This window comes from Carcharhinus amblyrhynchos, chromosome 14, assembly GCF_965287045.1.
Source record: "Carcharhinus amblyrhynchos chromosome 14, sCarAmb.v2.hapA, whole genome shotgun sequence".
Lineage (NCBI taxonomy): Eukaryota > Metazoa > Chordata > Chondrichthyes > Carcharhiniformes > Carcharhinidae > Carcharhinus > Carcharhinus amblyrhynchos.
In genome coordinates this window covers 53,664,619-53,688,161 of record NC_137337.1, presented here as the reverse complement: position 1 = coordinate 53,688,161, position 23,543 = coordinate 53,664,619, and the positions used below count along the sequence as shown (strand labels likewise).

General features: G+C 42.5%; 1 protein-coding gene across 4 annotated transcripts in view; it reads right to left on the bottom strand.

The window, feature by feature from the left end:
* strn3 (striatin, calmodulin binding protein 3) overlaps positions 1-23,543 on the bottom strand; it is a 270,890-nt gene that overhangs the window by 177,200 nt on the left and 70,147 nt on the right. For all 4 annotated transcript variants that reach the window (XM_080202888.1, XM_080202891.1, XM_080202890.1 and 1 more), the window contains exon 2: positions 22,705-22,808. In XM_080202888.1, the coding sequence (XP_080059014.1) occupies positions 22,705-22,808 (104 nt within the window). The remainder of the gene's footprint in view (positions 1-22,704; positions 22,809-23,543) is intronic.

The window sequence follows — 23,543 nt, the reverse complement described above, 5'->3', positions numbered from 1 at the left end:
GTTGTTAGCTCAAAACAAAGAAAATTACAGCACAGAAACAGGTCCTTCGGCCCTCCAAGCCTGAGCCGACCATGCTGCCCGGCTTAACTAAAACCTCCTACCCTTCCGGGGACCATATCCTTCTATTCCCATCCTATTCGTATACTTGTCAAGACGCCCCTTAGAAGTCACTACCGTATCCGCTTCCACTACCTCCCCAGGCAAAGAGTTCCATGCACCCACTACCCTCTGTGTAGAAAATCTGCCTCGTAAATCTCCTTTAAACCTTGCCCCTAGCACCTTAAATCTATGGCCCCTAGTAATTAACTCTTCCACCCTGGGAAAAAGCTTCTGACTATCCACTCTGTCCATATCTCTCAATTTTGTAGATTTCTATCAGGTCTCCCTTTAACCCCTGTCACTCCAGTGAGAACAAAGTTTCTCCAACCTCTCCTCATAGCTAATGCCCCCCATACGAGGCAACATCCTGGTAAATCTTTTCTGTACCCTCTCCAAAGCCTCCACATCCTTCTGGTAGTGTGGCGACCAGAATTGAACACTATATTCCAAGTGCAGCCTAACTAAGATTCTATATAACTGCAACATGACTTGCCAGTTTTTAAACTCAATACCCCAGCTGATGAAGGCAAGCACGGCATATGCCTTCTTGACTACCTTCTTCACCTGCATTGCCACCTTCAGTGACCTGTGTACCTGTACACCCAGATCCCTTTGCCTATCAATACTCTTAAGGGTTCTGCCATTTACTATATATTTCCTATCTGTATTAGGCCTTCCAAAATGCATTATCTTACAGGTGTCTGGATTAAACTCCATTTGCCATCTCTCCACCCAAGTCTCCAAGCGATCTGTATCCTGCTGTATTCTCTGATGGTCCTCATTGCTATCTGCAAATCCACCAACCTTAGTGACTTCCGCAAACTTACTAATCAATTCAGTTACATTTTCCTCCAAATCATTTATATATATTACAAACAGCAAAGGTCCCAGCACTGATCCATGAGGAACGTCTCTTGTCACAGCCCTCCATTCAGAAACGCACCCTTCCACTGCTACCCTCTGTCTTCTTTGACTGTGTGGCTAGTGGCTTTTGCTACCAAATAAACCTGTTGGACTTTAACCAGGTGTTGTGAGACTTCTTACTGTTCTTTGACCGAGCCAGTTTTGTATCCACCTTGCCACACACCTCTGATCCCATGTGACTTTACCTTCTGAACCAGTCTGCAATGACCTTGTCAAAGGCCTTACTGAAGTCCATGTAGACAATATCCACTGCCCTACCCTCCCCTCAATCATCTTAGTCACTTCCTCGAAAAACTCAATCAAATTAATGAGACATGACCTCCCCTTTACAAAACCATGTTGCCTCTCACTAATACATCTACTTATTTCCAAGTGGGAATAAATCCTGTCTCAAAGAATCGTCTCCAATAATTTCCCTACCATTGATGTAAGGCTCACCCCGCCTGTGGTTACCTGGATTATTCTTGTTCATTTTCAATTAAGTCTAATTCCTTTATGAATCCTTCCATTAAGCCCGCCTCCATCAAACTCTCAAGCAGTGCATTCCAGACCCAACCAGTTCCCTCATATCACTATTATTTATTTTTCTAATTACTTTAAATCTGTGCCCTCACATTCATAATCTTTTCAATAGTGGGAACCCTTTCTCTCCATCTACTTGTGGGGTTTTTTTCAGAGATTCAGTATTTACCAGAACATCAGCTAATACAAAGACTCACGAGTCAGTATCCTGGTTAAAGGCACATCTTTATTTGACAAACGATTGGTGGAAGAGATAGCATTAGGTAATCCAACAACTCTCTGAAGAGAAGACTCTGAGCATTCCAATACCACTCTGAAGTTACAATACATCAGACAGGACAATTATACATTTTCAAGTATGCTTTGCTTACCTTCCATTAGTTATGAACCAATCATCATTAATACAAATCATTGTTAACAGTTATCATATATCTTAACCAATGATATTCTAACCTCTGACATCATGGGATTGCATTGATCCATAGAATCCGGATGTTTCTTCCCCTGCTGTTTAGCAACTCCTGATGCTTAGCTATATAGCTCAAAGGTACTGTTTTCATCAACTCTCAATCACATCAAATGATTGAGTGAGACAATTGATATTACCACGTCTGAGGAGCCCTGTCTTATCAGTACAACTTGAACAGTTCTATTTATACTACGGCTTTGGGAACTCGTACTGTCTGTAACTTATGCTGAAAAAATTTACGCATTCTGTGGTTTCATTCATAGAATCCTATAGTGCAGAAGGCGGCCATTCGGCCCATCGAGTCTGCACCGACCACAATCTTACCCCTACCTTATCCGCATGCATTTACCCTAGCTAGTTCCCTTGACACTAAGGGCCAATTTAGCATGGCCAATCCAACTAACCCACACATCTTTGGATTGTAGAAGGACACTGGAGAACCCAGAGGCACAGGGAGAACGTGCAAACACAGAGACAGTGACCTAAACCAGGAATCAAACCCAGGTTCCTGGTGCTGTGAAGCAGCAGTGCTAACCACTGACAACCTCATGAAGCTTTCCAGCTTTCACCCTAAACATGTTAAAGAAGCCATCCCCTACGGACAAGCCCTCCATATACACAGGATCTGCTCAGATGAGGATGATCACAACAGATACCTCCAGGTGCTGAAAGATGCCCTCATAAAAGCAGAATATGGCGCTCAACTCAGCGATCGACAGTTCCAACACGCCACGACGAAAAACCACACCAACCTCCTCACAGAAGGCATGGGACACGGCAGACAGAGCACCCATCGTCGTCCAGTACTTCTCCAGAGTGGAGAAGCTATGACATCTTCTCCAGAGCCTTCAACATGTCATCGATCAAGACGAACATCACGCCAAGGCCATCTCCACAACCCCACTTCTTGCCTTCAAGCAACCGCACAAACTCAAATAGACCACTGTTCGCTGCAAACTACCCAGCCTTCAGGAGAACAGTGATCACAACATCACACAACCCTGCCACAGCAACCTCCGCAAGGTATACCGGATCATCGACATGGATGCCATCATCTCACGTGAGAACACCATCCATCAGGTATACGGTACATACACTTGCAATTTGACCAAAGTTGTCCACCTAATATGCTGCAGGAAAGGATGTCCCGAGGCACGGTACATTGAGGAGACCATGCAAACGTTACGACAACGAATGAGTGAACACAGCTCAATAATTATCAGGCAAGACTGTTCTTGTCCTGTGGGAGAACACTTCAGTGGTCACGGGCATGCTGCCTTTGATCTTCAGGTAAGCATTCTCCAAGGCGGCGTTCACGACACACGACAACGCAGAGTCACTGAGCAGAGACTGGTAGTCAAGTTCCGCACACGAGGACGGCCTCAACCAGAATCTTGGGTTCATGTCACACGATCTGTAACCCCCACGACTTGCCTGAGCTTTCAAAATCTCAGTGACTGTCCTGGCTAGAGACAATACACATCTCTAACCTATGCTTAACCGTCTCTCCATCACATTGTCTGTACCGTTAAGATTTGACTACCTGTAAAGGCTTGCATTCCAATCATTATTTCGTAAATTGAGTTTGTGTCTTTATACGCCCTATTTGTGAATAGTGTCCTATTTGTGAACAGAACTCCCACTTCTGATGAAGGGGCAGCGCTCCAAAAGCTAGAGGCTTATGCTACCAAATATACCTGTTGGACTTTAACCTGGTGTTGTGAATGAGCAGTGCAGACTTTTAAGCTTGGCATGAATAAGCAACCTGCACTGTCTATAGAGGCAAATCTGGCGCAATTTTTATTCAACTACTCACATAACGTCAACAATTGCTTCAGTGGAATTATTAATGAAATGGAAGCTTTGGGCAAGATTAAGCTTACTTTTCCCAAACCAGGAGGAGAGATTGGAGTCCCACAAGAGACCCAGAAGAACCATGATTCTGTAATTACAGACAGGACATTCAAAATTGACAACCCTGGGGAAGAAACAGATATGAGGGGGAGGGATGTTATGGTGACTATGGGGATCATTAATAGATTTCCCCGCGGTCCTCATTGAACATGAGCTCCTCTATTAGGCAAGTGAAGGCTTACCCAAGGAAGGAAGGAATAGCAGGGAGTTTAAAATCAGTTGGCTCCACTCACCCTGGAAGTCAACACGCTCGGAACCAACCTACACACTGTAGTCATTGAAAGATGTTCAGTTAGCACTGTAAATAAAAGGGCGATTGGTAATGGAAGACTGGCCTCGGCAAGATTATTACAGCAGTCCAAATCTTAAGCACTCACTGCATGAGAAAGTTTTTCTTCATGTACCCAATCACCTTAAATCACTGATGTTTTATTTTCAATCCTTCCACCAATGGGAACGTTATCCGTCTACTCTCTCCATAACTCATCATGATTGTAAATATTTCTATCAAATCTACTCAAACTTTTCTTCACAAAGGAAAACAGTCCCAACTTCTCCAATCTTTTCACATAAGAGCAGTTCTCACCCCTAGAACCAGTCTTTTGAACCTTTTAATGCCTTCAAATCCTTCCTAAAGTCTAGTCCTCAGAAGTGGACAAATATTCCAGTTGAATTGAACCACTGCTATATACAGGTTCAGGTTGATTGGCCATGCTGAATTGCCCCTTAGTGTCAGGAGAATTAGCAGGGTAAATATATGGGGTTACAGGGATGAGGCCTGGGTGGGATTGTTTTTGTTGCAGGCTCAATGGGCTGAATGGCCTCCTTCTGCACTCCAGGGATTCTATGTTTCTATACACAATGACTTCCTTTCTTTTATACCATATGTCCCAAGTGATAAGCCCCAGGGTGCAGTATACTCTACTAATCACTACCTCAACCTGTCCTGTCACTTAAATGATCAGAGGATACAGCAGGACAAAGATCAGTTGGAAACTTAGGCGGAGAAATGGCAGATGGAATTTAATCTGGACAAATGTGAGGTAATGCATTTTGGAAGATGTAATACAGATAGGAAATATATCATAAATGGCAGAGCCCTTAAGTGTATTGATAGGCAAAAGGGATCTGGGTGTACAGATACACAGGTCATTGAAAGTGACAATGCAGGTGAAGAAGGTAGTCATATAGCATGCTTGCCTTCGTCAGCTGGGGTACTGAGTTTAAAAACTGGCAAGTCATGTTGCAGCTTTATAGAACCTTAGTAAGGCCGCACTTGGAATACAGTGTTCAATTCTGGTTGCCAGGCTACCAGAAGGATGTGGAGACTTTGGAGAGGGTACAGAAAAGATTTACCAGGATGTTGCCTCGTATAGAGGGCATTAGCTATGAGCAGAGGTTGGAGAAACTTGGTTTGTTCTCACTGAAGCAATGGAGGTTAAGGGGAGACCTGATAGAAGTCTACAAGATTATGAGAGGCATAGACAGAGTGGATAGTCAGAAGCTTTTTCCCAGGGTGGAAGAGTCAATTACTAGGAGCCATAGGTTTAAGGTGCAAGGGGCAAGGTTTAAAGGAGACATACGAGGCGCATTTTTTTTATACAGAGAGTAGTGGGTATCTGGAACTCATTGCTGGGGGAGATAGTGGAAGGGGGTACAGTAGTGACTTTTAAGGGGCGTCTTGACAAGTACATTAGGATTGGAATAGAGGGATATGGTTCCCAGAAGGGTAGGGGTTTCCGTTAAGTCAGGCAGCATGGTCAGTGCAGGGTTGGAGAGCTGAACGCCCTGTTCCCGTGCTGTAATTTTTGTTCTTTAATTGATACAATATTTACTTCTAGATTTCTCTACTACTGAGATCCCTTTAGAACCATAGGTTTTATTTTAGATCCTACCAAATGAATTACTTCATACTTCTCTGCACTAAATTTTTGCTCGCCATCCGCTAATCCATGGATATCCTTTTGCAGTTCTACATGGTGCGCATGTTCAGAATTGTTCAGAAGTTTTCTAGAAGATGTAAATTTTGAAATTGAGCCCTGTACACCAAGGTATAGGTCACGAATATATGTTAGAAAGAGCAATCACTGGACAACTGTACTATAAACTTTTTTGTAGTCTGAAAAATGACCGTTTACCATGACTATTCCCTGTCACTCAGAAAATTTCATATCAATATTGTCCCTTTTATTCCATGAGCTCAGCGAGGTCAGTTAAAGCACACCCTCCATCCTGGAAGCCTCAGGCAAACCTGCATACGAAGTCACCACTGCAGATGTCAGAACAACCTTCTCGAAAGTCAACCCATGGAAAGCGACTGGCCCTGATGGAGTACCAGGATGAGCACTCGGGTCCTACATGGACTAGCTGGCGGGGGCATTTACAGACATCTTCAATCTTTCTTTACAGCATCTCAGGTCCCTACCTGCTTTTAAGACAATGACCATCATCCCAGTACTAAAGAAAAGCCAGGCCGCATGACTTTATGATTATTGTCCAGTGGCTCTGAAATCCATCATTATTAAGTACTTCGAAAGGTTCGCTATGGCACAAATCAATTCCAGCCCTCCAGACTGTCTGGATCTGCTACTGTTCACCCATTGCTGCAACAACAGACACCATTTCCCTGGCCTGACACGCAACCCTGGAAAATCTTGATAACAAAAACATTTATGTCAGAGTCCTATTTATGGACTACGGCTTAGCCATCAACTCCCTTATTCCTATAAAGCTCATCTCCAAACTCTGTCCCTGGGATTCAACTCCTCCCTCTGTGACCGGATCCTAGACTTCTTAACCCACAGACTGCAATCAGTAAGGATAGGCAACAACACCTCCGTGATCATCCTCAACACCGGTACCCCAAAGGCAGCGTCCTCAGTACCCTATACACCTATGATGTACCTCTCCAACTCGACTTTCAAGTTTGCTAATGACAGCACCATAGTGGCTCGGATCTCAAACAATGACAAGATGGAATACAAGAAAGAGATAGAGAACCTACTGAAATGATGCAAAGACAATAATCTCTCCCTCAATGTCAACAAAAAGAAGACAGTCATCAACTTCAGGAAGCATAATGGAGAACATGCCCCTGTCTCCATCAGTGGGGACAAAGTAGAAATAGTTGAGAGCTTCAAGTTTTTAGGTGCCCAGGTCACCAACCACCTGTTCTGGTCCCTCATGCCAACATTATAGTTAAGAAAGCCCACCAATGCCTCTAATTTCTCAAGAGCTGACTGCTTTTCTCGGAAAAACAGCCAGCATAATCAAGGACTCAACACATCCTGGACATATTTCTCTTCCACCTTCTTCCATTGGGAAAAAGATACACAAGTCTGAGACAAAGAACAAAGAACAGTACAGCACAGGAAACAGGCCCTTTGGCCTTCCAAGCCTGTGCCGCTTATTGGTCCAACTAGACCATTCGTTTGTATCCCTCCATTCCCAGACTGCTCATGTGACGATCCAGGTAAGTCTTAAACGATCCCAGCGTGTCTGCCTCCATCACCCTACTTGGCAGTGCATTCCAGGCCCCCACCACCCTGTGTAAAAAACGTCCCTCTGATATCCATGTTAAACCTCGCCCCTCTCACCTTGAGCCTGTTACCCCTCGTGATCATCACCTCCGACCTGGGAAAAAGCTTCCCACTGTTCACCCTATCTATAGCCTTCATAATTTTGTACACCCCCATTAGGTCTCCCCTCATTCTCTGTCTTTCCAGGGAGAACCACCCCAGTCTACCCAATCTCTCCTCATAGCTAAGACCCTCCATACCAGGCAACATCTTGGTAAACCTCCTCTGCACTCTCGCCAAAGCCTCCACGTCCTTCTGGTAGTGTGGTGACCAGAACTGGATGCAGTACTCAAAATGTTGCCTAACCAACATTCTATACAGCTGCAACATCAGACTCCAACTTTTATACTCTATACCCCGTCCTATAAAGGCAAGCATGCCATTTGCCTTCTTCTCCACCTGTGCTGCCACCTTCAAGGATTTGTGGACTTGCACACCTCGGTCCCTCTGTGTTTCTATACTCTTGATGGTTCTGCCATTTATTGTATAACTCCACCCTACAGTAGTTCTACCAAAATGCATTACTTCGCATTTATCTGGATTAAATTCCATCTGCCCAATTTTCCAGCCTATCTATATCCTGCTGCATTGTCCGACAACATTCATCACTATCAGCAAGTCCAGCCATCTTTGCGTCATTCGCAAACTTACTGATCACACCAGTTACACCTTCTTCCAAATCATTTATATACATCACAAATAGCAGAAGTCCCAGTACAGCGCCCTGCAGAACACCACTGGTCACAGACCTCCAGCTGGAAAAAGACCATTCAACTGCTACCCTCTGTCTCCTGTGGCCAAGCCAGTTCTCTACCCATCTAGCCACCTCTCCTTGTATCCCATAAGCCTTAACCTTTTTCACCAACCTGCCACGAGGGTCTTTGTCAAACGCCTTACTGAAATCCATACAGATGACATCCACGGCCCTTCCTTCGTCAACTGTTTTTGTCACCTCCTCAAAAAACTCCACCAAATATGTAAGGCACGACCTCCCATGCTGTCTGTCACTAATGAGATGGTTCCGTTCTAAATGTGCATACATCCTATCTCTCAGAATCCTCTCCAACACCTTCCCTACCACGGACGTCAACCTCACCGGCCTATAATTACCCGGGTTATCCCTGCTACCCTTCTTAAATAGCGGTACCAAATTCGTTATCCTCCAATCCTCTGGGGCCTCACCTGTGTCCAATGAAGAGACAAAGATTTCCAACAGAGGCCCAGCAATTTCATCTCCTGTCTCCCTGAGTAGTCTAGGATAGATGCCGTCAGGTCCTGGGGATTTGTCAGCTTTAATGTTCCCTAAAAAATATAACACTTCTTCCTTTGTAATGGAGATTTTCTCTAACGGGTGAGACCACGTACTAACCGACTCAAGAACAGCTTCTTCCCTGCTGCCATCAGACCTTTGAATGAACCTACCTTGCATTAAGTTGATGTTTCTCTATACCCTCACTATGACTGTAACACTACATCCTGCCCTCTCTCCTTTCCTTCTTTATGTACGGTGTGCTTTATCTGTATGATGCACAAGAAACAATATTTTCACTGAATGCTAATACATGTGACAACAATAAATCAAAATCAAATACCTTTAGGAATGCCACATACACCAAATCAACCTAATTACCCTCATCAGTACTGGCTATTACCTCATTACAAAACTCAAAGCAAATCAGTTGAACATTATTTGTCATCCATGCCTTTCCCTAATTAACCCACGTTTGCCCAAGTGAGAATTAACTTAATCACAATTATCATTTCTAAAAGCTTCCCCATCACAGAGATTAAACTAAAAATAAAAAAAGTGCTGGAAAAACTCAGCAGAACCGGAAGCACCACTGGAGAGAGAAACAGAATCAATGTTTTGCGTTCAATGTGACTCTTCTTTGGAATTTATTTCAGGTCTCCAGTCTCCTTAGTATTTGGCTTTTTCCGAGGTTAAACTGACTGACCTATGGTTGCTGGCTTTATCTATACATCCAAGGGTATATGCATGTGCAAGGGTGTAAAATAGATCATAGATTCCCTACAGTGTGGGGGGAGGCCAGTTGGCCCATCGAATCTGCAGCAACAACATTCCCACCCAGGCCCAACACACATTTACCCTGCTAATCCCTCTAACCTACTAATCCTGGGACACTAAGGGGGAATTTAGCATGGCTAATGCACCTAACCCACACATCTTTGGGCTGTGGGAGGAAACCGGAGCACCCTCATGAAACCCAAGCAGGCACAGGAGAACATGCAAACTCCACACAGACAGTGACTCAAGCTGGGAATCAAGCTGTGAGGTAGCAGTGCTAACCACTGTGCCACCATGCCGCCCTCCATTTGAGGACACGTGCAATTTCCTGCTCTCCAGCATCATTTGAATCCAAAGAAGACTGGAAAATTATGGCCAGCGCTTCTGTAGTTTCCACTCTGTCATTCAATGCATGTCAATCCAGTCCTGGTGCCTCATTAACTCTAGGCACAGCCAGCCCATCCAATATCATCTCCATATCAACTTTAAACTTTTCAAGTTTCTGAACAACCTCCTCTTTCACTATGACATGCGCAGCATTATCTTCCTTTGGTAAAGACAGATGCAAAGTACTCATTTAATACCTCCATACATAAATCCCATATTGCCCGATCATAGAATCCCTACAGTGCAATAGCACCATTCAGCCCATCGAGTCTGCATCGAAAACAATCCCACCCAGACCCAATCCCCATAGCCCCACATATTTACTGTGTTAATTCCACTGAACTTAGCATGGTCAATCAACCTAACCTGCATCTTTGGAATGTGGGAAGAAACCGGAGCACCCAGATGAAACTCACGCAGACAGTGGAAGAACATGCAAACTCTGCACAGACAGTGATCAGAGGCTGGAATTTAACCTAGGTTCCTGGTGTTGTAAGGCCACTGTGCCACAATGCCACCCCACTCATACTCTTAACATCCTTTTACTACTAAAATGGCTATAGAAGACTTTTGAATGTTAGTTGCGAAATGAGGATCTTTTATAATGGCTAAAATGGGCTTTTTCACAACATTAGCAGGTTAGTGATCTTTTGGCTGCAGATCAAAATCATCAAAAACTCCTTCCATTACATTAATTGGTTCAAATATTAATACACATGAACAAGTGCCTTGTACGCCAATACAATTTTCAGATTTTATTGCACTGGTACTCTGTATGTAGAAGCCTAAACAGCTGTCCTTAAAAGGGAAAATTCAGGCTAAGAGGCGGTGGAATGTATTTTTTAAGAACATCGAACATTACAGCGCAGTACAGGCCCCTCGGCCCTTGATGTTGCGCCAACCAGTGGAACCAATCAAATGGCCCTCTAACCTAAACTATTCCAATATTATCCATATGCCTATCCAATGACCATTTGAATGCCCTTAAAGTTGGTGAGTCCACAACTACAGTAGGCAGGGCATTCCATGCCCTTACTACCCTCTGAGTAAAGAGCCTACCTCTGACATCCGTCCTATATTTATCACCCCTCAATTTAAAGCTATGTCCCCTCGTGTTAGCCATCACCATCTGAGGAAAAAGACTCTCACTGTCCACCCTATCTAATTCTCTGATCACCTTGTATGCCTCAATTAGGTCACCTCTTAACCTTCTTCTAATGAAAACAACCTCAAGTCCCTCAGCCTTTCCTCATAAGACCTTCCCACCATACCAGGCATCCTGGTAAACCTCCTCTGCACCCTTTCCAATGCCTCCACATCTTTCTTATAATGCAGCGACCAGAACTGTACGCAATACTCTAAGTGCAGCCGCACCAGAGTTTTGTACAGCTGCAACATGATCTCACGGCTCCGAAATTCAATCCCTCTACCAATAAAAGCTAACACGCCATGCACCTTAACAACCTTATCGACCTGGGGGCCAACTTTCAGGGATCTATGCACATGTACACCGAGATCTCTCTGCTCATCCACACTACCAAGAGTCCTTCCATTAGCCCAATACTCTGTAATCCTGTTACTCCTTCCAAAGTGAATCATCTCACACTTTTCCACATTAAACTCCATTTGCCACCTCTCAGCCCAGCTCTGCAGCTTATCTATGTCTCTGTGCAAACTGTAACATCCATCCTCACCGTCTACAACTCCTCCGACTTTAGTGTCATCCGCAAATTTATTAACCCTTCCTTCTACACCCTCATCTAGGTCATTTTTGAAAACAATTCTTGAGGTGCTTGTTGTTTCTCCTGCCCGTATTAAAATGGTTTTCAAAAATGCACTGCAGTCCCTCAATGTCACCCATCTGCCGATGTCTTGCCTCTTTTAAACCAGCTGAAATCCCCAATTGACAAAACTTCCAGGAATGCTGATGTGTGCTCAGTGGTTGGCAATTCTATGCAAATAATAAAACAGTTTGGAGTGTGGTGCAATCCCTCTGCCCATGTGAAATCACAATCATTCCTAACTTCAGCATGGGCAACACCAGTAATAGAAAAACATCTAGAAACCAAAAATCTAATTACTATAGTCAGCTAAAAGGGGAGGACTTATCAGTGGTAGAATTATGATGTCACTCTTAGCATCTCCTTACAGCCAATTCAGGTTATTAACTTCCACACCAGGCAGACTAAGTAGTTAGAGGTCCATGAAGGAGGAATAATATGCAAGGGAGAAATGTTTGTTACAATTCACCAAAATGTTCCTTTAGTGTGTCTGGGTTGTGAATCCATAACAGGTGAAGTGATGTACTGAAGAAAGAGGAAGATATAATCAGTTGTCAACAAAGGGACTATATCCTTGAACATTTTAAGTAAGTTAAAAGAGTTAATGTTTTGAGTCCATATGACTTCTTCAGAGCTGAAGAGGAGGAGAAATGTGATAGATTATATGCTGAATAAGAGGGAGTGCAGCAGGTAGAACATAGTAGGTGGTCAGCAACTGGTGGGAACTAGGGAAGATTGCATCAAAGAAGTGTGGGTCACAAGGCAGAGGAAACATTAATGGCAGGAGAAGATACTAGTAATTGCATAAAGGCGAGATATCAGAATGCGTTAATGAGAGAATCAGTGCTCAGTGAAAGCAAAACTTAAGAACAAGTGACAAGATTGGGGGGGTGGGAGGCGGTTTGCATTAGGACAAAAAAATGTTTTGGATATTAAAGGGTCAAAATGGAAGGAAAGTTCACAGTCTAAAGCTGTTGAACTCAAAACATTGAGTCCAGAAAGCTGTAATGCGCTTAAGTGCAAGATGAGATGTTGCTTCACTAGTGTGTCTTGGGCTTCACTAGAACGTTACAGCAGACCAAGATTGCACAGGTGGCCACGACAGCACAGTGCTGAGTTGAAACGGTGAGTGTCAGGAAGGTTGGGGTCATGCTTACAGGCTGAGTGAAGGTGTTCTGCAAAGCGGTCGCCCAGTCTGCACTTAAGTCTCCCCAACGTAGAGATACTGCATCAGGAGCAACAAATGCATTTCCTTCAGTTTGGTCTACTGTAAGAAGTGAAATGTTGCTTCATCTAAAAGGACTGTTTGGGGCCTTCAAAGGTGATAAAGAGACAGGTGTTGCACCTTCTGCAAGTGCAAAGCAAGATGCCATTGGTTGGGTGTGAAGGGTTTGGAGCAATGGACCATGATGTCACAGAGGGAGAAGGTCCTGTGCAATGCTGACAAGGGGTGAGGGGAAAATGTGTTTCATGGTGGCATTGTGCTGGAGTTGGCATGAATGGTGGCAGATGATCCTTTGAATGCAGAGGTTGGTGGGGTGGTAAATGAGGGTATGGACACTATTATGCTTCAAGGAAGGGAGGAAAGGGAAGAGGGTGTTGAAGGTTGAGTGCCTTGGCAACCACGGAAAGGGGAGGGTAGAGGCTGCTCTACGGTGGAACATATTACGCGCACACACCGCAATTTAATGTGGTTCAACCATAGAAAAGTCAGCACATGAGACCACACAGCCTATTGGTTCTAGTTATAAACATTCTCTCTAGTGTTTGACATTCCGTTTGCCTTTTGTTATTTTTTTAAAATCGTAATAGTATCTGTCCAATATGAATTTGTTGTGAAGCATTTCATCTTCCAATAGCTGTGTGGAAAAAAAATCTTCCTTTGTTCTTGTGATAATTTCAAAATCCAAGTCCCTCATTGCCAGTGAAACATTCTTTCTTTGTTTAACTTCTCAAAATTTCCCATTCTTCACCAACTCTATTGCAGAGAAGCACCTCAGTGGTAGAAAGCTTTCAGAATCACTTACTTCTAAACGTACTACACTTCCATGTCTCAAATTACTTAGACTGTAAAACAAAATATTTTCTGAAAAACAAAATCCAATTAATTTGAATACTATTTCTCTTTAGATTCTGTACCACAGATTGGGGATTCACTGAAATAGTGTTTCTACAGTTTTGAATTTATCTCTCTTCAAGTGCAGGATATGTTAGTAAGTTCTAATCTTACAGACAAAACAAAACAGCTTATTATGGCCTACTTTAGAAACTGAAAAACTGGCTATAAAATCACTGCTCCGCCTTCTCTCTTCCAACGAGAACATCTAATCTACACAATCACTTCCCATAATTCAATCCCATCATTCTGTTGGTTCTTTCTGTAAGATTATGATAGCCGAAGCTTTTTTTTGTAAACTTTCTTTTAAAATTCACTAACTCCACATTTTATCTGCATGACTAGAATGAGATCAATACTTTAGCGCTATGACAGTAGTTAATTGCAATTCTATAAGCCACTTGTGTAGGGATATAAAATAATTTAGTTCCAAGCTCCCTCACATCCTGCATTTCAACCAAAGATATCCTGACCTGCTTCACAATCCAATTAGATTTTATTAACAAAATAACCTAACCCATCTTCTTTACTGTAGGCTAGGACTCTGTGATCAATTATGAACTGTACTCAATTTGAGTAATTCTGCTGAATTTCCATTGAGCTTGTATTTTCTATTCACAAATTCTCCTTTTTGAGCATGGCAAAGAAATAAGAAATAGGAGCAGGAGTAGGCCATCTAGCCCTTCGAGCCTGCCCCGCCATTTGATAAGATCATGGCTGATCTGAAGTGGATCAGTTCCACTTTCTCCCCATAACCCTTAATTCCCTTGTCGGTCAAAAACCTATCTACCCGTGACTTAAATATATTTAGCGAGGTAGCCTCCACCACTTCAACGGGCAGAGAATTCCAGAGATTCACCACCCTTTGACTGAAGAAGTTCCTCCTCAACTCTGTTCTAAACTGCCCCCCCATTATCTTGAGGCTGTGCTCTCTAGTCCTGCTGTCCTTTCTGAGCGGGAAGAATCTCTCTACCTCTACCCTATCCATCCCTTTCATTATCTTATATGTCTCTATAAGATCCCCCCTCAGCCTTCTAAACTCCAACGAGTACAAACCCAGTCTATTTAATCTCTCTTCATAGAGCCCTTGATATGTATGTCCCTGTCAGGCAAGGAGGAAATAGTCGAGCTAGGGAACCGTGGTGCACTAAAAAAGTTGATTCGCTGGTTAAAAGGAAAAAGGAGGCTTATGTCAGGATGAGACTTGAGGGCTCAGGTAGTGCACTGGAAAGCTTTAGATTGGCTAGGAGGGAGTTAAAGAGTGAGTTAAGAAGGGCTAAAAAAGGACATGAGAAGACTTTGGCTGATAGGATTAAGGAGAATCCTAAGGCGTTCTATAGATATGTTAAGAACAGAAGATTGGTTAGGGCAAGATTAGGGCCAGTTAGAGACAGCAGTGGGAAGTTATGTGTGGAACCGGAAGAGATTGGAGAGGCATTGAACCAATATTTCTCTTCGGTATTCACGCAGGGAGACATAAATGTAGCTGTGGAGAACACTGGGTTACAGGGTTGTAAACTGGATAGTATTGCAGTTGATAAGGAGGATGTGCTAGATATTCTTGAGGGTTTGAAAATAGATAAGTCCCCTGGGCCGGACGGGATTTACCCTAGGATTCTCTGGGAGGCAAGAGAGGCGATTGCAGAGCCTCTGGCTCTGATCTTCAGGTCGTCATTGGTCACAGGTATAGTGCCAGAAGATTGGAGGATAGCGAATGATGTCCCATTGTTTAAGAAGGGGAACAGAGACTTCCCCGGGAATTATAGACCGGTGAGTCTTACTTCTGTTGTGGGCAAGGTTTTAGAAAAAATTATTAGGGATAGGATTTATAGTTATTTAGCGAGTAATGAATTGATTGGAGATAGTCAGCATGGTTTTGTGGAGGGTAGGTCGTGCCTTACTAACCTTATTGAGTTTTTTGAGAAAGTGACCAAAGAGGTGGATGGGGGAAAGGCAGTTGACGTGGTATATATGGACTTTAGTAAGGCGTTTGATAAGGTTCACCATGGAAGGCTTCTGCAGAAAATGCAGATGTATGGGTTGAGGGTGATTTAGTTAATTGGATCAGGAATTGGCTAGCAGATAGGAGACAGAGGGTGGTGGTTGATGCTAAGTATTCGTCATGGAGTTCAGTTACAAGTGGTGTGCCTCAGGGATCTGTTTTGGGGCCACTGCTGTTTGTAATTTTTATAAATGATCTGGATGAGGGTATAGTTGGGTGGATTAGTAAATTTGCTGATGACACCAAAGTCGGAGGTGTGGTAGATAGTGAGGAGGGGTGTCATAGTTTACAGAGAGACTTGGACAAGTTGCAGAGCTGGGCCGAGAGGTGGCAGATGGAGTTTAATGCGGAAAAGTGTGAGGTAATTCACTTTGGCAGGAATAACAGATGTGTAGAGTATAGGGCTAACGGGAGGACTCTGAATAGTGTTGATGAACAGAGGGATCTAGGTGTATGTGTACATAGATCCCTGAAAGTTGGGAATCAAGTAGATAAGGTTGTTAGGAAGGCATACGGTGTCTTGGCGTTTATTGGTAGGGGGATTGAATTTAGGAGCCGCAGCATCATGTTGCAACTGTACAAAACTCTGGTGCGGCCGCACTTGGAGTATTGTGTGCAGTTCTGGTCCCCACATTATAGGAAGGATGTGGAGGCATTGGAGAGGGTGCAGAGGAGGTTTACCAGGATGTTGCCTGGTATGGAGGGGAGGTCCTATGAGGAGAGACTGAGGGATTTGAGGTTGTTTTCATTAGAAAGAAGGCAGCTAAGAGGAGGCCTTATTGAAACATATAAGATGATTAGAGGTTTAGATAGGGTGGACAGTGATAGCCTTTTTCCTTGGATGGAGAAAGCTAGCACGAGGGGGCATAGCTTTAAATTAAGGGGTGGTAGTTATAGGACGCATGTCAGAGGTAGGTTCTTTACCCAGAGGGTGGTGAGGGATTGGAATGCCCTGCCTGCTGCAGTTGTAAATGCGCCTAGTTTGGGGGCGTTTAAGAGATCTGTGGATAGGTTTATGGATGGAAAGGGATTGGTTTAGGTTAGAGGGTCATTGCTTTTTAATTGGTCAGCGCAACATCGTGGGCTGAAGGGCCTGTTCTGCGCTGTAATGTTCTATGTTCTATAGTCTAACCCCCTCATCTCCAGTATCAGCCTAGTGAACCTCCTCTGCACTCCCTCCAAGGCCAATATATCCTTGTGCAAGTGCGGTGACCAAAACTGCACACAGTACTCCAGCTGCGGCCTCACCAGTACCCTGTACAGTTGCAGCAAGACCTCCCTGCTTTTATATTCTATCCCCCTCACTATAAAGGCCAGCATCCCATTTGCCTTCTCGATCACCTGCTGCATCTGCAGACTGGGTTTTTGCGACTCATGCACAAGGACCCCCCAGGTCCCTCTGCACTGTAGCATGCTGCAGCTTTTCGCCCTTTAAATAGTAATCCCTCCTACTATTATTCCTGCCAAAGTGGATAACCTCACACTTGCTAACATTGTACGCCATCTGCCAGGTCCTCGCCCACTCGCTCAGCCTATCCAGATCCCTCTGCAGACTTTCCACACCCTCCGCACAATTTGCTTTTCCACTGGACAATGTATGATTGGACAGTACACAAGAAACACAAGAAATAGGACAAGAGTAGACCATATGGTCCCTCACATCTACCACGTCATTCAATATAATCATAGGCTTCAGCTCCATTTTCAGTTGCTCCTCTTATTACTAAATGCCCTGAAAAATTAAATTCTGTCTATCCCAACCCTGAATGTGCTTTAAGGAGCATTCACAACACTCTGGAGTAGGGAATTCCAAGAGTTCACAACCCTTTGAGTAATTTTTCCTCACCTCGGTCCTAAATGATCAGCCCTTTATCAGTTGTACTCCCATGTTTTAGATTCCCTGACCAATGGAAACAATCTCTCAGAATCCACCCTATCAAGCCCCTTCAGAACTTTGTAGGTTTCAATGAAATTGCCTCTTATTCTTCTGAATCCAAAGAATATAAGCCTTACTCAGCCTCTCTGCACAGGACAACCCACTCAACCCAATTTTGTGAACCTATACTGTATTGACTCCAATGCAAATATATTCTGTAAGTATGGAGACAAAAACTGCACACAGTATTCCAGGTATGTTTTCTTTCACTCCGAACATGAGCACATTGCGTGCTGTGAAAGACCATACTTTTAAATGTAGGACAAAAGCAGCTTTATTTATTTTATGGAAAAATAATTTCAATCAGCAATATGTTTTGACTAAAAGCCACTAGAAACAAATTACAGCACTGCTATACTTAAGTGAACAATTACTACATTTAGTATAGAAACACATACATCTCTGTCGGATCTAAAATTTGATGGCAAAACATGAGCAGGAATGTACAAACGTGAAATACTGCAGATGCTGGAAATCTCAAAAGCAGAAAATGCTGGAAAATCTTAGGCTGTTATCTCTTTCTCTCTCCACAGATGTTGTAAGGTCTGCAGAGTTTCTAGCACTACTTGCTTCTATTTCCAATTTCCAGCATCCACTTTTGGTAACATTACAGTTTGATGGCCTTTTATCATGAGTGGGAAAATGTATCAAGCTTTAAGCAAATAACAGGTAGGAGGAGGATGAGAAAGAACAAAAAGGAAAGATCTGTAATGGGATGGAAGATGGCAGAGATTTGGTGCAGCAAAAGGGAGTGGTGAAGGGACCAATAAAGAACCAAAAGATCTACAAGAGATCTGAGGACAGAAAGATGAACTGCTGTCATCTGGAAGCAAGACTGCAATCCCTACCTCTATTCTGAAGTAATTTTGTCTTTGTGGTTTGGGTTTAATGTTTTCACCCTTGTTAGTCTGTTTTCTGTAAACCATGCATCTCAAACTAAAGGAAGGGCTTCAACGGCACTTGGTCACAGGCACAGTATGCTAAAGGAGAACTGATTAGCTTTAGGAGAAGATTCAGATCCGGATCCTGGAATTCTTTTAACTTTGTGTTAACATAGGGAGATAAACTGAATTGTCTTTTTGTTTAAAAAAATAGCACGCGCTGTTTTAGGTTTTACAGTGTTTTGAATTGACTCAGCTAATCTGGTGCATTTTGTCATAGCTGTTAAAATGTGAGTTTTCAGAACAGAGTTGGAAGCTCTTAATAAAAATATTTTTTTCAGGTTAGCTGCAGTGCATCAATCAAATGGATAAAAGCTACAAGGTTCACAGCTATAACACTTGAGTTAACACAGCATGGTGGAGACATGCACTCTGTTGAATGCCCTCTTTAGTTGCCCTTCATTGATTTTTGTTTTTGGAGAACAGCTTTCAGCCTTGCATTTAATCTCTCGTGTTCCACTCCATCACAGGTTTCTCTTTCTGTATTTTTCGACCTAGCTCTACTGGAATAGTCGTGAGATTTTACTCCGTCAAACTTCATTCAGGTTGTACAGTTGTAACAATTTCCAGACTATATTTCTGTAAATTTAATTCTATTGCATACATGTCAGACTGGATTCATATGAAAATTTGACTGGGCAGCATTTTGTAATATGTATGAATATAGATATATATTGAGGAACTGTGCAGTTACACAATGCCAAATATACTGAAGGAGAATGTTTGCTGTTGCAATAAAACCTATCTTTGTTGAATCGACCATTTAAAGTGAAATTTACCTTTTTATTTAAAGTATCAATTTGTCAGCTGTTTGCATTGGCTCTGATAGGTGTTAAAGTAAACTAAATCTTTTTTAATCTGGGGGTCATTTGTTAAATTTCATAAATTTCTGTTTCCCTGCAGGGATCTTAAAAGTACCAATAACATCTAGAGAATATCAAGAGTGATGGCACACTGGCTAGCACTGCTGCCCGGGTTCAATTTTGGACTGTGTGGAGTTTGCACATTCTCTGCGCGGATTTTCTCCAGTTTCCTCTCAAAGTCTGAGAATGTGCTGGTTAGATTAATTGGACATGCTAAGTTCCCCTTAGTGTCAGGGGGATTAGTAGGGTAAATACATGCAGTAAAGAGGATGGGGCCTGGGTAGGATTATTGTCAGTGCAGGCTCAATGAGCCAAATGGCCTGTTGTTCATCGTGATGATTAAGATGAAGAGAGTGGATCTCACATGGAAACTGGCAGATACCACCTGGGACAGCAGGGCCAACATATTTTGCTTCACTCATCCTAGTCTACCCCACAACAGAGAACTGTCACTCAACCTGGCCCAGGAGCTATCATACAAATGAAGTAGATATTCATCTCTGGGATGATTTCAGGCATGTTGAGACCCACACAGCTTGAATGACTTTGTGCTAGCTGGTGCCGAACAGGAAAACATCCTTCTTAAAATACATCACCTGCTGACAAAAATAAGAACATAAGACATAGGAGCAGGATTAGACACTCGGCCCATTGAGTCTGCTCTGCCATTATTCAATCATGGCTGATTTTTTTCCTCATCCCCATTCACCTGATTCCCTTATCAATCAAGAACTTATCTATCTCTGTCTTAAAGACACTCAATGACGTGGCCTCCACAGCCTTCTTCAGCGAAGAGTTCCACAGATTCACCACTCTGTGGCTGAAGATCATCCGTTTAACTTGAGGTTGTGCCCGCTGATTCCAATGAAGCTTTCCCAATGATATTGGACTTTAAAAAAAACCATGCATTCATTTGAAACCCCATAGGCCCAACAAGACATTCAACACACTACAAACAGTACCACCTCTCAATGACTCTCCTCCTGGCTGACTGCAATCATCACCAACCAAAACAATACAATCATAATTATAGAGTCATACAGAAAAGAAGAGGCCCTTTGACCCATCAGGTCTGCATCAACAGAACTGCGCTTTATCTATATCAATCCCACTTTCCAGCACTTGGACCGTAGCCTTGAATGTTATTACATTATGACCAAAATTGTGAAGTCCCAGGTTTCAACTTACCACAGAAAATTTGGATAACCCTCAACTGCTCGAGGACAGGCCACAATAAACGTGGCCACTTCTTCCACGTTTCACAGAGAATGGGGATAAATGAGTCCTTTGCAGGATGACAGCTGGTGGCTAGTTGAGTTCTGCAGGGGTCAGTGTTGGGACCAGAACTTGTCACTTTATACATCAGTGATCTAGACGAAGGAACTGAGGGTATTGTGGCTAAGTTTGGAGATGATACAAAGATAAGTGGAGGGAAGGTAGTATTGAGGAGGCAGGAAGGCTGCAGAAGGATTTGGACAGGTTAGGAGAGTGGAAAAGAAGTGGCAGATAGAAGACAATGTGGGAAATTGAGGTTATGTACTTTGGTAAAAATAATGACTAAAATTTTTTTGGTAAAAAAGACTAGTTTCTAAATGTGGAGAAAATTCTGAAATCAGAGGTGCAAAAGGACTCAAGAGAATCCTGAACTGGGATCCCAAGGTTAACTTGCAGATTGACTTGGTAGGAAGCAATGTTCATTTCAAGAGGACTTGAATACAAAAGCAGGGATCTACTGCTGAGGCTTAATAAGGCTCTGGTCAGACCACATTTGGAATATTGAGTGCCTAATTGGGTCCCACATCCAAGTAAGGATATGCTGGCTTTGGAATCAGAAAAGGTTCACGAGAATTATCCCGGGAATGACGTATCAGGAGCATTTGAGGACTCTGGGCCTGTACCCAATGGAATTTAAAAGGATGAGGGGGAAATCTCATTGAAACTTACAGAATAAAAGGCCTGGACAGTGAACTTGGGGAAGACGTTTCTATTAGTAGGACAGACTAGGATCCAAGGGCATAGCCTCAGAGTAAAGGGACAACCCTTTAGAACCAAGATGAGAAGGAATTTCTTCAGCCAGAGGGTGGTGAATCTACAGAATTCATTGCCACAGGAGACTGTGGAGGTCAACTCATTGAATTTATTTAAAATAGAGATAGACAGGTTCTTGATTGGTACGGAGATCAAAGGTTATGGAGAAAAGACAGGAGAGAACGGAGTTGAGAAACTCATGAGCCATGACTGAATAGATGACAGACTCAATGAGCTGAATGGCCAAATTCTGCTCCAATACCTTATGGTCTAAAACGTGACAAAAAGCTCAAATTACAGTTGTGACTATCCAAGTCAAACCATCGTCCACATACTAAACTTCTGCTCTAACAGACCCATTCCTAACGGCATTATAAACATTCACAATGTGCCAGCTGAAGCCACTGAATTGTTAACTTCAATATTGAACTATAACTGCTTCCCCAACCATACACATAAAAGAAACAGATTCCTCCAGAGATATCAAAATTAAACCCAATCTATCCTTATTCAACTTCTGGAAACATTGATACACACTCCAGCAAAGGGTCAGCAGATAGCTGCATGGAATACAATTGCTTTTTATCCCTTCCCATCCCTTTGCAGAGGCCAGATTTAGTAACGCAACAACCATCTACAGTGAGGCAATGTAACGCAGAGCGAATCACAAATTAAATGAGAACAATCTGATCTATGCGATTTAGTGCCATGCCAAGCAGTGGAATCAGTTAAGATAACAGTTATACCTAATATGCATTTCTAACTATTTATTTCATGCAGTTCTCCAAGCTTTTCCTGAATAAAATGAACAAAATTAACTGACAACCATATAGGATAATATTGTAAAATAAATCACTCTAATCAGCTCAATAAATGAAAACACATCATATTCACACTAAAGAAACTTAATTTAGCAAGTGAGCAATGATGCAGATATGAGCACTGAAATGAGGGCAAATTTTAAATATCATTTTGCTGAAAATTAACGGTTACTAATTAAGGTTGGAAAGTAATAATTTGCTGATTTGATATTTAAATCCAATTCTTTTCTTTAAAATAATAGGGTTCTAGTCACTAGTTGAAAATCTTCAACACAAACTATACACCAGAACACTCACCTTTCTTGTTTTAAAGCATATTCTAACATTTTTATTCTTCTTACTAGGTCCTTCTTTAAATTTTCCTGACCTTTCCTTTCTCCTTGTAAAAATGCTATCCGAGCCTGTAAAAAAAAAAGTTAGATAGCTAAATCAATACCTCAGTGTTTTTTCTACGTAAAGGTTTTTCAAAATTTCAGAAATAAATGTATGATTAAACAACATTGGCACTCATTAAATATCACCTATACTTGTGAAAAAAGAACTCTTTTCCGTCAAGTGAGAGAATACAAGTTGTATAAAAAGCGAACTGAACTTTGAATTAAAAACATCAGGACTAGGGGGAAACACAAACATAATAAAAAATTGAAAAGAATATGACTAAAAATCTGCAACTTTAAATGCTGTTCTGAGAAAATGAGACTCCACACTTTTAAATTAACTTTTCATGGTCCAAGAAGTTGTTCAGCTGTTTAAGACTTAGTGCTCTATTAAAAACTCAGTACCTGGGCATACCATTTTCATTTCCTTTACAGAGGGAATACAGTGTAAATAGTTGAAGAGTACAACAGATCAATGATTTTTATTGATTCCATCTGTAAAGAATGGAACCGCAGACCCCATGGTGGAACTGAGCAAATTGCAGATTTACTACTGTGTGCAGATGTCTGAAGTTTCTGTCAGTTTTATATGATATAAAGACAAGCAATGAGAGACTCCTTCTCATTTTGGTCTTAGAAGCCTTTTGTCAAGTGATTGCTACAGTTTCTACATGACAGGTTATACAAAATTGTAACGCATGCATCATAAGATTGTTGAGCATCAGATGGATGCAAAGGGAGAAAGTTCTGGCTTACTGC